The sequence below is a fragment of the Ostrea edulis genome, chromosome 2 (genome assembly GCF_947568905.1).
Source record: "Ostrea edulis chromosome 2, xbOstEdul1.1, whole genome shotgun sequence".
Classification (NCBI taxonomy): domain Eukaryota; kingdom Metazoa; phylum Mollusca; class Bivalvia; order Ostreida; family Ostreidae; genus Ostrea; species Ostrea edulis.
The window spans coordinates 5,130,217-5,146,964 of NC_079165.1; the positions used below are offsets into that span (position 1 = coordinate 5,130,217).

A 16,748-nucleotide genomic window follows, 5' to 3' on the forward strand; every position below is an offset into this window, starting at 1 on the left:
AGAGCTATAATAGAGGAATACAGAGTGCCAAAAAGTGGAGTCAATTTCCTGTAAGGATAAGAGCTTTGCATGAGGGAGATAATCCTTAATTTTGAAATGAATTTCTAAATTTTATCACAGCAATTAAATATGCATCCGTATTTTCAACCTAGTAATGAAGTACTTAGCTACTGGGCTGTAGAGAACATTGGGGACTAACAGTCCACCAGCAGAGGCCTCGACACAGGGGTCATAATGTAAAACTTATTTTGTACCAATTTTCATGCACCAGATATGCATTTAGAAGAATAATCTCGCTCTAGTGATGCTCAACCGAAATGTTTCAAATCAAAAATAACGATAATCTTGATAGATTTATTTTAGGGGAAAATAAAGTTCAAAAAGTAGAGTCAAAATTTTCTAAGGATAAGAGCTTTGCATCAGGAAAATAATCCTTAATTTTGAAATGAATTTCTAAATTTTATCACAACAATTAAATATACATCCGTATAATAAAGCTAGTAACCAAGTACTTGGTTATTGGGGTATAGAGACCCTTGGGGACTAACAGTTCACCATCAGAGGCCCCTATTCAGGGGTCATAGTGTACGGTACCAATTTTCATGCACCAGATGCGCATTTCGACAAAAAATGTATCTTCAGTGATGCTCAACCGAAATGTTTGAAATCCGAAATAACGATAAACTTGCTAGAGCTATAATAGAGGAAAACAGAAAGTTGAATTCCTGAAGGGATAGGTGCTTTGCATGAGGGAAATATTGCTTAATTCTCAAATGAATTTCTAAATTTTATCTCTGGAATTAAATATACCTCCGTATTTTCAAGATCGTAACGCCGTACTTATCTACTGGGCTGTACAAACCCTCGGGGACTGACAGTCCACCAGCAGATACCTCGACTCAGGGGTCATAATGTAAAACTTATACGGTACCAATTTTGATGCACCAGATGCACATTTCGACAAATAATGTCTCTTCAGTGATGCTCAACCTAAATATTGGAAATTCGAAATAACGATAAACTTGCTATAGCTATCACAGAGGAAAAGAGGGTTTCAAAAAAGTGAAATCGAATTCCTGTAGAGATAAGGGCTTTGCATGAGGGAAATTTTGCTTAATTTTCAAACGAATTTCTAAATTTTATCTCAGCAATTAAATATACATCCCCATTTTCAAGATAGTAACGAAGTACTTTACTACTAGGCTGTACAAACCCTCGGGGACAGACAGTCCACCAGTAGATACCTCGACACAAGGGTCATAATGTAAAACTTATACGGTACCAATTTTCATGCATCAGATGAGCATTTCGACAAATAATGTCTCTTCAGTGATTTTCAACCGAGATGTTTGAAATCCGAAATAACAATAAACTTGCTAGAGCTATTAAAGAGGAAAATGGGCATTTCGATTAATAATGTATCTTCAGTGATGCTCAACCGAAATGTTTGAAATCCGAAATAAGGATAAACTTGCTAGAGCTATTTTAGGGGAAAACAAAGTGTCAAAAGGTGGAGTCAAATTCCTCTAGCGATTAGAACTTTGCATGAGGGAGATAATCCTTAACTTTGAAATGAATTTCTAAATTTTATCACAGCAATTAAATATACATCCGTATGATCAAGCTAGTAACGAAGTACTTGGCTACTGGGCTGTCGAGACCCTCAGCGACTAACAGTCCACCAGCAGAGACTTCGACCAAGGAGTCATAATATAAAACTTGTAAGGTACCAATTTTGATGAACCAGATGCCCATTTCAAAAAATAATGTCTCTTCAGTGATGTTCAACCGAAATGTTTCAAATCCGAAATAATGTTAAACCTGCTAGTGGTATTTTAGGGGAAAACAGAGTGACAAAAGGTGGACTTAAATTCCTGTAGTAATAAGAGCTTTGCATGAATGAGATAATCGTTAATTTTGAAATGTATTTCTAAATTTTATCACAACAATTAAACATACATCCCTATTTTCAACCTAGTAACAAAGTACTTAGGTACTTGGCTGTAGAGACCCTCGGGGACTAACAGTCCACCAGCAGAGGCCTCGATGCAGGGGTCATAATGTAAAACTTATTCTGTACCAATTTTGATGCACCAGATGCGAATTTCGACAAATAATCTGTCTCTAGTGATTCTCAACCGAAATGTTTGAAATCCGAAATAACGATAAACTTGCTAGAACTATTTTAGGGGAAAATAGAGTGCCAAATTATAGTCAAATTCTTCTAAGGATAAGAGCTTTGCATGAGGGAGATAATCCTTAATTTTGAAATGAATTTCTAAATTTTATCACAGCAATTAAATATGCATCCCTATAATCAAGTTAGCAACGAAGTATTTGGCTACTTCGCTATAAAGACCCTCGGGGACTAACAGTCCAATATCAGAGGCCTCTACCCAGGGGTCATAATGTAAAACTTTTACGGTACCAATTTTGATGCACTCGATGCGCATTTTGATAAATAATGTATCTTCAGTGCTACTCAACCGGAATGTTTGAAATCCGAATTAAGGATAAACTTGCTAGAGGTATTTATAGGGCAAATCAGAGTGTCAAAAGGTGGAGTAAAATTCCTCTAAGGACACGAGCTTTGCATGAGGGAGATAATCCTTAATTTTGAAATGAATTTCTAAATTTTATCACAGCAATTAGATATACATCCATATTTTCAAGCTAGTAACGAAGTGCTTAGCTACTGGACTGTAGAGACCCTCGGGGACTAACAGTCCACCAGCAAAGGCCTCGACCTAGGGGTTATAATGTAAAACTGATACGGTACCACTTTTGATGCACCTGATGCACATTTCGACAAATGATGTCTCTTTAGTGATGCTCAACAGAAATGTTTGAAATCCGAAATATGGATAAACTTGCTATAGCTATTTTAGGGGAAAACAGAGTGTCGAAAGATGGAGTTAAAATCCTGTATGAAAAATACCTTCGCATGAGGGCGATATTGCTTAGTATTGAAATGAATTTCTAAATTTTATCACAACAATTAAATATCCATCTGTATAATGAAGCTAGTAACAAATTACGTACCTACTGGACTGTAGAGACCCCCGGGGACTAACAGTCCACCAGCAGAGGTCTCGAATCAGGAGTCATAATGTACAACTTATACGGTACCACTTTCGATGCACTAGATGCGCATTTCGACAAATGATGTCTCTTCAGTGATGCTGAACCGAAATGTTTGAAATTCGAAATAACGATAAACTTGCAAGAGCTATTATAGAGGAAAGCAGAGTGTCAAAAAGAGGAGTTAAATACCTGTATGGATGAGAGCTTTTCATGATGGTGATATTGCTTACTTTTGAAATGAATTTCTAAATTTTATCACAGCAATTAAATATACATCCGTATTTTCAAGCTAGTAACGAAGTACTTAGCTACTGGGCTGTAGAGACCCTCGAGGACTAACAGTCCACCAGCAGAGGCCTCGACCCAGGGGTCATAATGAAAACTTATACGGTACGAATTTTGATGCACCAGATGCGCATTTCGACAAATAATGTCTCTTCAGTGATGTTCAACCGAAATGTTTTAAATTCGAAATAACGATAAACTTCCTAGCGCTATTATAGAGGAAAACAGAGTGCCAAAAAAGTGAAGTCAAATTGTTATAGGGATAAGAGCTTTGCATGAGGGAGATAATCCTTAATTTTGAAATGAATTTCTAAATTTTATCACAGCAATTAAATATGCATCCGTATTTTCAATATCGTAATGAAGTACTTAGCTACTGGGCTGTAGAGACCCTCGGGGACGAACGGTCCACTAGCAGTGGCCTCGACCCAGAGGTCATAATGTAATATTTATACGGTAAGAATTGTGCAGCACCGGATGCGCATTTCGACAAATGATGTCTCTTCTGTGATTTTCAACCGAAATGTTGGAAATTCGAAATAACAATAAACTTGCTAGAGCTATTATAGAGATGTGCCAACAAGTAGAGTTAAATTCCTGTATGGGTAATACCTTCGCATGAGGGCGATATTCCTTAATTTTGAAATGAATTTCTAAATTTTATCACAGCAATTAAATATACATCGTATTTTCAAGCTAGTAATGAAGTACTTAGCTACTGCTTTGTAGAGACTCTCGGGGACTAACAGTCTACCAGCAGAGGCCTCCACCCAAGGGTCATAATGTAAAACGTATGCGGTACCACTTTTGATGCACCAGATGCGCAATTCGACAAATAATGTCTTGTCAGTGATGCTGAACCGAAATGTTTGAAATCCGATATAACGATAAACTTGCTAGAATTTTTTTTAGAGAAAAACAGAGTGCCAAAAAGTGCAATTAAATTCTTGTAAGGATAAGAGCTTTGCATGAGGGAGATAATCCTTAATTTTGAAATGATTTCCTAAGTTTTATCACAGCAATTAAATATGCATCCGTATAATCAAGCTAGTAACGAAGTACTAAGCTACTGGGCTGTAGAGACCCTCGGGGACTAACAGTCCACCAGCAGAGGCCTAGATCCAGGGGTCATAATGTAAAACTTATACGGTACGAAGTTTGATGCCCCTGATGCGCATTTCGACAAATAGTGTCTCTTCAGTGATGTTCAACCGAAATGTTTGAAATTCGAAATAAGGAGAAACTTGCTAGAGCTATTTTAGAGGAAAATAGAGTGCCAATTCTTCTAACGTTAAAAGCTTTGCATGAGGGAGATAATCCTTATTTCTAAATTTTATCACAGCAATTAAATATACATCCGTATAATCAAGCTAGTAACGAACTACTTGACTACTGAGCTATAGAGACACTCGGGGACTAACGGTCGACCAGCAGAGGCCTCTACCCAGGGGTCATAATGTAAAACATATACGGTACCAATTTTGAGGCACCAGATGCGCATTTTGACAAATAATATCTCTTCAGTGATGTTCAACCGAAATGTTTGAAATCCGAAATAACGATAAACTTGCTAGAGCTAATTTAGGGGGAAACAGAGTGTCAAAAGGTGGAGTCAAATTCCTCTAACGATAAGAGCTTTGCATGAGGGAGATAATCCTTAATTTTGAGATGAATTTCTTAATTTTATCACAGCAATTAAATATACACCAGTATAATCAAGCTAGTAACGAAGTACTTCGCTACTTGGCTATAGAGTCCCTCGGGGACTAACAGTGCACCAGCAGAGGCCTCGACCAAGAGGTCATAATGTAAAACTTTTATGGTACCAATTTTGAGGCACGAGATGCGCATTTTGACCAACAATGTCTCTTCAGTGATACTCAACCGAAATGTTTGAAAACCGAAATAACGATAAATTTGCTAGAGCTATTTTGGGGAAATAGAGTGCCAAAAAGTAGAGTCAAATTCTTCTACGGATAAGAGCTAGTTTATTAACAGTCATTAAAAATTAATTTGCTATATAATTTACAACCTCGGTAAAACATGTATCACCTTTATTTTCCATTAGATAAGAATTACATGACTTTCACGTAACGGACGGTTGTAAAGTTATCTGCTATGTAAATATCCCCCTTCTCTAACACAGGAATGGGTTAGTTCTCAGTTGTTGATTTTCTTTATTTAGAATCATTCAGATGACTATAGAGTAGCACTAAAGTTGTGAAAGCATCATATGGACATCTTCAAAACAGTATAAAAATGCTGCTGGAACGGAGGGTGCATGTAGATAGAAAACATCTAACCAACCAACAAGATGAAGGTTGCTGTTATCATCGCTTTCCTCAGCATTTCCTGTAAGTTCTACGTCTTTATTTCATCAAACGGGTTAAAATATAATAAGTTCGTAAATTAAGAAAGAGTAAAGGAGAAATTTTTGAATTGGAGGATGGAAGGTCTGGTGATAATTAAAGATGTTTGATAAAGAAAGATTGCCAGCCAATGTTGTTTTTATGCATATTCGTCAGGTATGGATCATCATTACTGAATTTCTCAGAGTGTTATCCAGCGTATAAAATGTTTTAATGTGTCCTTTTTTAAGGTGCAACTATGGAGCCTAAAATTTAGCAACCTGCAAAGGAAATATTACGTGAGCTGGCTTTAAAACCAACGGTAGTAAAAGCTTATTACATATACATATAGTATAAAAAAAAACCCAGGTGTTTGTGGACAGAACGTTCGGAAACCCCCTTGTATTATCTTTAATTTCAGTACCTTTATAAAGAAAGGATATTTATGAAAACGGTTTTTATGTGAGATTTGTTTGTTTGGGGTTTTTAAAAAATAAAAACAGTTCTTAGGTTAAATACTTTTTCGAAACAAACACGCAAAATACTCATGACATTGAGTATTCAACAAGACAGGGCACGAGAATGGTAACGGAAGTCCTCTCCACAAGGACCTGTGGTAAAAAAGAAATGTTACTACCAAGTTTTTCAACATTGTCATATTTTGAATTTTAGTATGAGATTAGCTCATCACAGGAGTGATATTGTATATAACCGGTAAAGAAAAGATATTTCAAGAAGCAATCAAAAATGATGTAAAATTATTCACTTTTTTATTTGGGGCAATTTTATGCTTTAACTATCTGTGAAGTACGGTATTCGCTGAGTAGAAAATTATTAGAATCGCGAAGGAATTTGTTTTGTCATCATGAATTATTCCTAGCTTTATGATCGGCTGCGACTCTACCGAAACAAAACGTTACATTCAACTCCACGTAACTTCGAGATAAATATAACATTTTGTTTTCCCAACATCGGATCATAATCGAAACTTCTATATTGAATCGATTCTTTATTATTTTTCGATGGTCCAGAGAAATTTTTCGTTTCTAATCATATTGACCGATCGAGAAAATATCAATATTAGATAATTTGTTTTTTCAATCGTTGATGAAATCTACATGGCAAAGTTTAATACTACACTATATTTCTCAGTCCCATTCATTGAACAATGTTAACCTAACACACCCGCTACAAGTAGTAAATTACGTGAACTCATTAAGTTTCAGGACCATTCCCAACGTATCGTGAACGGTCAGGAAGCATCCCCAGGAGCATGGCCATGGCAGGTGTCCCTCCAATTACAACAATTCGGGACATTTTATCATATTTGTGGAGGATCTCTTGTCCGACCCAACTGGGTTGTCACTGCTGCACACTGTGTTGAGTGAGTTGAAAAATATTTGCGCCATCAGTACTTGTTCTTGGCACACGTGTCGTGTGAATGTCAAAATAATTTGGCCATTGATAAATTCTTTGAATGTTTTAACGTTTGTTACATTCCTGCATTCTAAGAAACATATGTATATATAACTTTTGTAACTGCAGTGGGCAACAACGTAGAAATTTGCGGATTGAAGCTGGTATCCATAAAGTGAGCGAGGCAGGGGAAACTAGAACCATCATCGGAATAATAGAGGTACAATTTTTATTTACATTTTTAGAAACTCGATATTCTTGAGCATTCAGGTCATTACCACGATGTTCGTCTCTCTCTCCTTTCTGGAATGACAGTTAGGATCGCGTAGGCAATGTCTGTTGATTAATCCAACATGCATGATATCAAATGACAATGGATGGGGAAATCAAGAAAGCCTTTATAACGCTATTATGCTATATTTTGAAATTTAACCATAACTTGTCTATACATTTACAGCATCCACAGTACTCCTCCAGCGGTGCCGGTTTCTCTAATGACATAGCCCTGTTGGAACTGGACTCACCCTTTTCCGTAGGAGGAGACATTGAACTGGCCACCTTACCTACTGACTCTAACGAGTATTTCACCAACATAAATGACTGCTACATCACGGGGTGGGGGAGAACTTCAGGAGGTACATGTATTTCTCACCATGAAGAAATGTCAATTTCCTATAGACAGAGTGTGTGTTCAAAACTCATGTCATTCAGCACACAATAAATATTGTACAACACAGATACTGTGAACACGCCTACAGCAAAGTATCTTCTATTCCAAGTAGTTTTAAAACATGTGAACTAACTGCATATAAAGAATAACGTTTATAAGAAATACAAATTGTTTGCCCCTAGCACTTTGCTGTAAGTGTGTTTTACTGTATATGACAAGGTATGTGTATAGATATAATGTTGGAATTTTGAATTCGATTGGTGGTTTGCAAAAACAAAATATATAATACGACACAAAAGTGCATGCATATAACTGTTATAAGAAATTCGTATTCTAGGTGGTCTCACTTCCGACGTTTTGATGGAAGCTAAGATGACTAATATCGCGAATACTGAGTGTCAGAATTTGTGGACATCTGTCAACGGCGCCGCCATTTATGATACTCATATCTGCCCGTATGAAGAGTTTAAATCAGCTTGCAATGTAAGTTAGTTGTTCAATACCAATACACAATTGAAATACATGATATTGCTATTTCTTCATACAGTAATACTGAAAAATGTTCTTTATGGCGGAAAACATCAAAACAATCAATCAATTATACAGTAATAACATATACTATAATAAACATAGACATACTATAATATATATATATATATATATACGTAGTGTAATATACATAGACATACTATAATATATATATATAGACGTAGTGTAATATACATAGACATACTATAATATATATATATATATAGACGTAGTGTAATATACATAGACATACTATAATATATATATATATAGACGTAGTGTAATATACATAGACATACTATAATATATATATATATATATATATATATATATAGACGTAGTGTAATATACATAGACATACTATAATATATATATATAGACGTAGTGTAATATACATAGACATACTATAATATATATATATAGAGAGAGAGACGTAGTGTAATATACATAGACATACTATAATATATATATATAGACGTAGTGTAATATACATAGACATACTATAATATATATATATATATATATATATATATATATATATATATATAGACGTAGTGTAATATACATAGACATACTATAATATATATATATATATATATATATATATATATATATATATATATATATATAGACGTAGTGTAATATACATAGACATACTATAATATATATATATATATATATATATATAGACGTAGTGTAATATACATAGACATACTATAATATATATATATATATATATATATATATATATATATATATATATATATATAGACGTAGTGTAATATACATAGACATACTATAATATATATATATATATATATATATAGACGTAGTGTAATATACATAGACATACTATAATATATATATATATATATATATAGACGTAGTGTAATATACATAGACATACTATAATATATATATATATATATATATATATAGACGTAGTGTAATATATATAGACGTAGTGTAATATATATAGACATAGTGTAATATATATAGACGTAGTGTAATATATATAGACATAGTGTAATATATATAGACGTAGTGTAATATACATAGACATACTATAATATATATATATATATAGACGTAGTGTAATATATATAGACGTAGTGTAATATATATAGACATAGTGTAATATATATAGACATACTGTAATATACATAGGCATACTGTAATATATATATATATATATATATATATATATATATATATATATAGACGTAGTGTAATATACATAGACATACTGTAATATATATATATATATATATATATATATATATAGACGTAGTGTAATATACATAAACATAATGTAATATACATAAACATACTGTAATATATATATATATATATATATATATATATATATATATATATATATATATATATATATAGACGTAGTGTAATATACATAGACATACTGTAATATATATATATATATAGACGTAGTGTAATATACATAAACATAATGTAATATACATATTGACATACTGTAATATACATAGACATACTGTCATATACATAAACATACTGTAATATACATAGGTATACTGATATATATATATATATATAGACGTAGTGTAATATACATAGACATACTGTAATATATATATATATATATATATATATATATAGACGTAGTGTAATATACATAGACATACCGTAGTATATATAGACATAGTGTAATATACATAGACACACTATACTATACATAGATACACTGTAACATACATAAACATACTGTAATATACATAGACATACTGTAATATGCATAGACATACTGTAATATACATAGACACATTGTATTATACATAAAAATAATGTAATATACATAAACATATTATAATAATATACATAGACATACGTAATATGAATTTGTACATAGACACACTGTAATATACATAGACATACTGTGATAATATACATAGACATAATGTTATCTACATAGACACACTGTATTATACAAAGACATACTGTAATATATATAAATAGAAATACTGTAATATACAAAAACATACTGTAATATACATAGACATACGTAATATACATACAAGACAGTATGGACATCTTTATGAGATAGGGACTTTCATGATCCACTCTAGTACTTGCTGCACTAATGGAATACAGCACTGCATCTGTAACTTACCTACCATAATTTATGCTTTACTGAATTTCAGGGAGACAGTGGGGGGCCCTACGTCTGCTTGAAGAATGGTGGTTACATGTTGGCCGGAGTGACCTCATGGGGCATCAGCACCTGCGATGGATCATTCCCGAGTGTGTATGTTAGAGTTTCCAAGTATCTGGACTGGATGGCAAATTACATCTAAATCGGATTTTATTATCTTCATTCGAGAAAAAAAAATTGCAATTTGAACGTACACAGAGTTACATTTATCTTATGACCAGAAGGTTTACATAGAAGAATTTACAGTATGGGTAAGGAAGACCGGAACCGTCCACTCACTTACAGTAGTCCTCACTCCGATGGAGAGTATCTAATAACTACTACTGACCAGTGTAATTAGAGGCCCTCACTATGAGAGAGAGTATCTAATAACCAATATTGGCCAATGTTACTAGTGGTTCTTACTCCGAGGGAGAGTAATAACTATCATTAACCAGTGTTACTAGTTATCCTCCCTCTGAGAGAGAGTAATATGTATTACTGACCAGTGTTACTAGTGGTCCTCATTCCGAGGGAGGGCATCTAATAACTACTGCTGACCAGTGTAACTAGTGGTCCTCACTCCGAGGGAGAGTAATAACTACTGCTGACCAGTGTTATTAGTGGTCCTCATTCTGAGGGAGAGTATCTAATAACTACTGCTGACCAGTGTAACTAGTGGTCCTCACTCCGAGGGAAAGTATCAAATAAATACTACTGAAAAGTGTTATTAGTGGTTCTTACTCCGAGGGAGAGTAATAACTACTACTGAATAGTGTTACTAGTGGTCCTCAATCCCAGAGAAAGTATCTAATAATTACTGCTGACCAGTGTTACTAGTGGTCCTTACTCCTACGGAGGGTATCTAATAACTACTACTGACGAGTGTTACTAGTAGTCCTCACTCCGAGGGAGAGTAATAACTACTACTGACCAGTGTAACTAGTGGTCCTCACTCCAAGGGAGAGTAATAACTACTACTGAACAGTGTTACTTCTGGTCCTCACTCCGAGGGAGAGTAATAAAAATTACTGACCAGTGTTACTAGTCGCCCTCACTCCGAAGGAGAGTAATAACTACTGCTGACCAGTGTTACTAGTGGTCCTCATTCTGAGGGAGAGTAATAACTACTACTGACCAGTGTAACTAGTGATCCTCACTCCAAGGGAGAGTAATAATCACTACTGACCAGTGTTACTCGGAAAGAAAGTAATAACTACTACTGACATTGTTACTAGTGGTCCTCGCTCCGAGAGAGACTAATAACTACTACTGACCAGTGTTACTTCTGGTCCTCACTCCGAGGGAAAGTAATAAATACTAATAAATATACTGACTAGTGTTACTAGTAGTCCTCACTCCGACGGAGAGTATCTAATTACTACTACTTACCAGTGTTACTAGTGGTCCTTACTCCGAGGGAGAGTAATAACTACTACTAACCAGAGTTACTAGTAGTCCTCAATCCGAGGGAGTGTATTTAATAACTACTTCAGACCAGTGTTACTAGTCGCCCTCACTCCGTGGGGGAGTAATAGCTACTACTGACCAGTGTAACTAGTGGTCCTCATTCCCAAGGAGAGTAATAACTACAACTAACCAGAGTTACTAGTGGTCCTCACTCCGAGGGAGAGTATCTAATAACTAGTACTGACCAAAGTTACTAGTGATCCTTACTCCGAGGGAGAGTAATAACTACTACTGACCAGTGTTACTAGTAGTCCTCACCCCGAGGGAGAGAAATAACTATTAAAATCCACCTATGACGTCATTCTTTTGGTCGAACACTCCAACATTTTTCAGGAATGGAGTGTTTGGAAAGTAGGTTAACCTTTATGCAAGTAGATATAAATGCATGCAACAAAAGAATGAAAAACGTAAGACATGATATAATGCACAAAGTTTAATTTTTATTAATATTTACATTACCAGCAAAGGTGGATTTTAAGTCTGTTAATGTGCTCGTATCACTCCATTCCTTAAAAGCAATGTTAATCTGCCCCTTTGGGGCCTCGGTCCGTTACTTTTCAGGAATGGAGCGATACTCGTACATTAACCCTTACCTACTGACCAGTGTTACTAGTGGTCCTCACTCTCAGGAAGAGTAATAACTGCTTCTGACCAGTGTTACTAGTAGTTGTCAGTCGGAAAAAGAGTAATTACTACTACTGACCAGTGCTACTAGTGGTCCTCACTCCGAGGGAGAGTATTTAATAACTACTTCTGACCAGAGTTACTATTGATCCTCACTCCGAGGGAGAGTAAAATGTATTACTGACCAGTGTTACTAGTGGTCCTCACTCTGAGAGAGAGTAAAATGTATTACTGACCAGTGTTACTAGTGGTCCTCATTCTGAGGGAGGGTATCTAATAACTACTGCTGACCAGTGTTACTAGTGATCCTCGCTCTGAGGGAGAGTAATAACTGTTTGATGTTTTATAAAAACCTGAAATGGTCTCAGTAGAGACACTAACGTGCTCAATACCCAAAACCACTACTTCCCTCACCCTAGGCAATGCAAAGAAAGCCAATGTAAAGGCAGACTGGAATAAGGCTGCTTCAAAATTGGAAAAACACAGATGTGGCAAATCGACAATTTTTTTCAACAAAAGCAATGTCATGGGTTTTCTCATATCCCGAGACAAATCAGTTTTCTTGTACCCAGTCATTAACATCCAAATAATAAATGAATCAACTGGATTCTGCCAGCCATGTAAATTGATGACAAAACTGAGTCCCGATAGATAGCATTTAGCAGTAGAAAAAGCGAGGCCAGTCTCGGAAAGTTAAGCTATAAAATTAATAATGTGATCAACTGGAGGGGGCAAATCTGCTGAGAGGATGACTGTTGCCTAAAGTTGAAAAAACTGTGCAATCCTTTACGGTAAACGCTAGTTGTAATTTGAGATACATTGGCCTGAAGGAGACAGTCTACAGTTCCTGTATAACTCTCCAAAACCGAATAGATATCATGGAGGGATTGGAATCTGTCCAAGGAGCCAATTGATGAAACCTGGTCCACTGAAACCGAGAAATAGCATCTACAATTTCATTTTTATACCTTGAATGTGCTGTGCTCGTATCTGTATATTAAACCTTAGATATTGCAGAACTAAAGTCCGAACCAGAGTAATAACTCTGTTGTTTGTGGAAGATTTGGGATTAATAATGTAAACTAAAGATAAATTGTCAATATGAAGAATGAGTTTTATATTCCTGAATTTTTCAGCCCATGTCATAACCCCAAGTACTATATGAATGAGTTCTTACAAGGTAATATCCCTGTGCATTTCCGCTGGCCAGCAATGAGGCCACTGCAGACAACACCAATGCCTACCAAACACAACACCGCAACCAGGAGAACCTGAACTATCGGAGTAGAAATGAAGTGCCTCATCTTCCTGTCATACAATATTAGGAAATGGTGTTCTTCCATTAAACTCGCTAAGGAATTGCACCCACATAAGCAGATCTAACTTAATTTCCTTTGTTATCCTTACAAAATGATAAGGTTTATTTAACTCCTGCGAATGAATCATACATCCTTGTACAAAAAGCCCTGTCTCCTGGCTATTCTTTAACTACAAATGCAAGTGATCCTGTCAATGATTGCATTTCTTTCAAAGTAACCTTTTTCGACTCGTGTATTACATGTATTTTTGCCAATAACTCACTAACTTTATCATCAGGAACACAAATAGTCATTGAAATAATATCAATGCCCAAACCTACAAAACCCAACAAGTAGAAGGCGTTTCCGTTTTTTCTTCAGCTAAAAGAATACCCAATTCTATCATAACACTTCAAACTGCCCCATTAAGTCCTTGCACTCAAATGAATTGACACTACCAATGAACATGAAGTCATCTAAATAGTGAACAATACTTTCGGATTTGGATCTACGAGACAATTCCCACTGCGGAAATGTAGAAAATTTCTCAAACAAAGAGCACGACAGTGAAAAACCCATAGGTAAACACTTGTCAATATAATATGAACCCGAATGTTTCAAGCCTAATAAACATGCATCTTGATAATTATAACTGTAGCATTTATTACGGGGCTGTAATGACTGCTGATATGATACAATATTAGTATATGCAGTTGATGGTTGCATGTAAATCACCCACAACTCTGCATCCACGGATGCCCAACTCAACCAAGTGTTACAAGAGTTTCTGAGTCGAAATTGAATATCATAATCAAACCAGTTGCATTTGATTTTTTTCCAGCTCCCCTCTTTATCAATGCCAAATATCTAAACAAAGGGATTGCGTCCGTTGGATGTCTGACCAAATAAACTGATGCAAAAATTGCAAACGCATCTAGCCATTGCGACAGATTTGAGATTTTCTGCTCCTTCTGCTTAGGTTTAACCTGAAATACTCCATCTACAAACACAACCTGATTTTGTTGAGTTGAAGTTGGGTCATGAAAAAGGAGGGTACCGAAATTACAACACTGATTATTGCAAATTTTGTCTTTAATATTTGGAGGCAAATGTACTGCTAGTGCTGACACTGCACTAATAAATGGATTAGGCAAATCATTGAGAGGATCAAAATGAACCGTACCTGGATTATTTAGAGCTGGACCATTTTCCACAGCAACAGGTTGCTCGTGAATTGCATGTAAAGGTATTACAGTCGCTGCCCTCTGCATCTGAGTTACAATAGGTTGCTCAAGTTCTAAAGATCCAGACGTAGATTGCTCCATGATGGCGCATTCTGGCTCCACACGAGGTTGAGTCGCTGCGGTTACTCACTGTTTTTCGGCCTAGGTGCGGAATTTGCTATCCTTCTTCCAGCATAGGGACTCTTCGACTTCAATGCTCTTGATGCGCGAAACATATTCAAATTTCACTGATACTAAATTAGGCGATGGCAATCGATTGAATATTGATAAAAAGTTTTAACGTCTGCTCTGCTCGAAAGACGAAATGTCTTTGCAATCTTGTATAATTGTTTTCCTTTTTATTTTCTCTTTTTTACCATCTCAGATAAATTCAAATAGTTTTTTTTCTTCTTCAAATTTCTTAATAAATTCATCAGAAGGGTTTGGTAGAGTTAATATCAAATGGTTCATTTTTGACACATTTAGTGTTTTGATGACAGCAATTTTGCCGATTGGGGTTAATTTTCTTGCTTTTCATTGAACAAGTATTTTGTGTATGTTTTGTAGCTTTTTGTTGTAATTCATAGTTACCATTTCGTCATGGTTTATAGAGAATTTTATTCGTAAGATTTCAAATGAGCGATGGAGAGTAATAACTACTACTGACCAGTGTTACTAGTGGTCCTCACTCCGAGGGAGGGTGTCTAATCGTATTAATTTGCATAAAGTGTATATCTGACAGTTTTTTTTAATCCTATCATAATATCCATAGATTACGGCATATATGTAAGACTCTAAAGTGCGATGATCGCTCAAAATTGCGATGGTCACGCCAAAGTGCGATGGTCTGCGCCAAATTGCGATGGTTTGTTAACGTTAAGGACGCCAAAGTGCGGTGGCCACACCAAAGTCCGATGGTGCGGGGTTCAGTAACGTTTGTGACGTCACGTCATTTTGATGTCATTCTTAACGTCTTTCAAAATAAAACTGAAGAAATGCAACACGGACGACAGCAACGACAAGGTTTACGAGGTTGAGGACAGTGAGAATGGCAAAGTACATTTGTTGTCGAACTATCTACTTCGCCCAAACATTCTTTAATTTATGATAATTTATTACTTGTGACATACACGTAATAAAATCCTGGGGATATGCTATAATGCAAATCATCCTATACGATTTCGCATTGGAAGATTTTGTGTTTAATAAAACGACAACTAGATGGTAACAAAATAACTTCTTATTTTTTATGCATGCATTTTGCACTGATATTTTAGTGAAACAACACATTGTTGGTACAGTCTGTACCACAACACTGTGTCGTTTACAAACCAATGGATGTCGGCGTGTCACACCATCGCACTTTGGCGTGTCAGACCGTCGCACTTTGGCGCATGAGTGTAGACCATTGCACTTTGGCGTGTCACACCATCGGGGTTTGGCGCAGACCATCGGGGTTTGGCGTGACCATCGCAATTTGGAGTCCCATCGCACTTTGGAATCTTACATATATAGAAACAGACCTAATTTTCTAAGACGTATTCCAATGAATGCATAATTTATGAATCAAATATTCAGTTTACCAGTTTTTAAAATGTTAATTGTGTCCTAGAGAGGATTGATAGAACAGGTATA

The 16,748-nt window shown here is 35.5% G+C and overlaps 1 protein-coding gene across 1 annotated transcript; it reads left to right on the plus strand.

The window, feature by feature from the left end:
• The first annotated feature begins 5,840 nt into the window (after positions 1–5,840).
• LOC125680427 (fibrinolytic enzyme, isozyme C-like) lies at positions 5,841–10,725 on the plus strand. Its single transcript, XM_056156641.1, has 6 exons — positions 5,841–5,894; positions 6,938–7,101; positions 7,263–7,353; positions 7,591–7,768; positions 8,141–8,286; positions 10,509–10,725. The coding sequence occupies exons 1-6, from the start codon at positions 5,841–5,843 to the stop codon at positions 10,659–10,661; spliced, it is 786 nt and encodes a 261-aa protein (XP_056012616.1). The 3' UTR covers positions 10,662–10,725.
• The last annotated feature ends 6,023 nt before the right edge of the window (positions 10,726–16,748 follow it).

What these genes read in the sequence shown, in the direction of transcription:
- LOC125680427 (XM_056156641.1), top strand. Translation starts at nt 5,841, where the DNA reads ATGTTTGATAAAGAAAGATTGCCAGCCAATGTTGTTTTTATGCATATT. An exon ending in ACTGCTGCACACTGTGTTGA is followed by an intron (nt 7,102 to 7,262) that starts GTGAGTTGAAAA and finishes TTGTAACTGCAG; the next exon opens with TGGGCAACAACGTAGAAATT. An exon ending in GTGGGGGAGAACTTCAGGAG is followed by an intron (nt 7,769 to 8,140) that starts GTACATGTATTT and finishes TTCGTATTCTAG; the next exon opens with GTGGTCTCACTTCCGACGTT.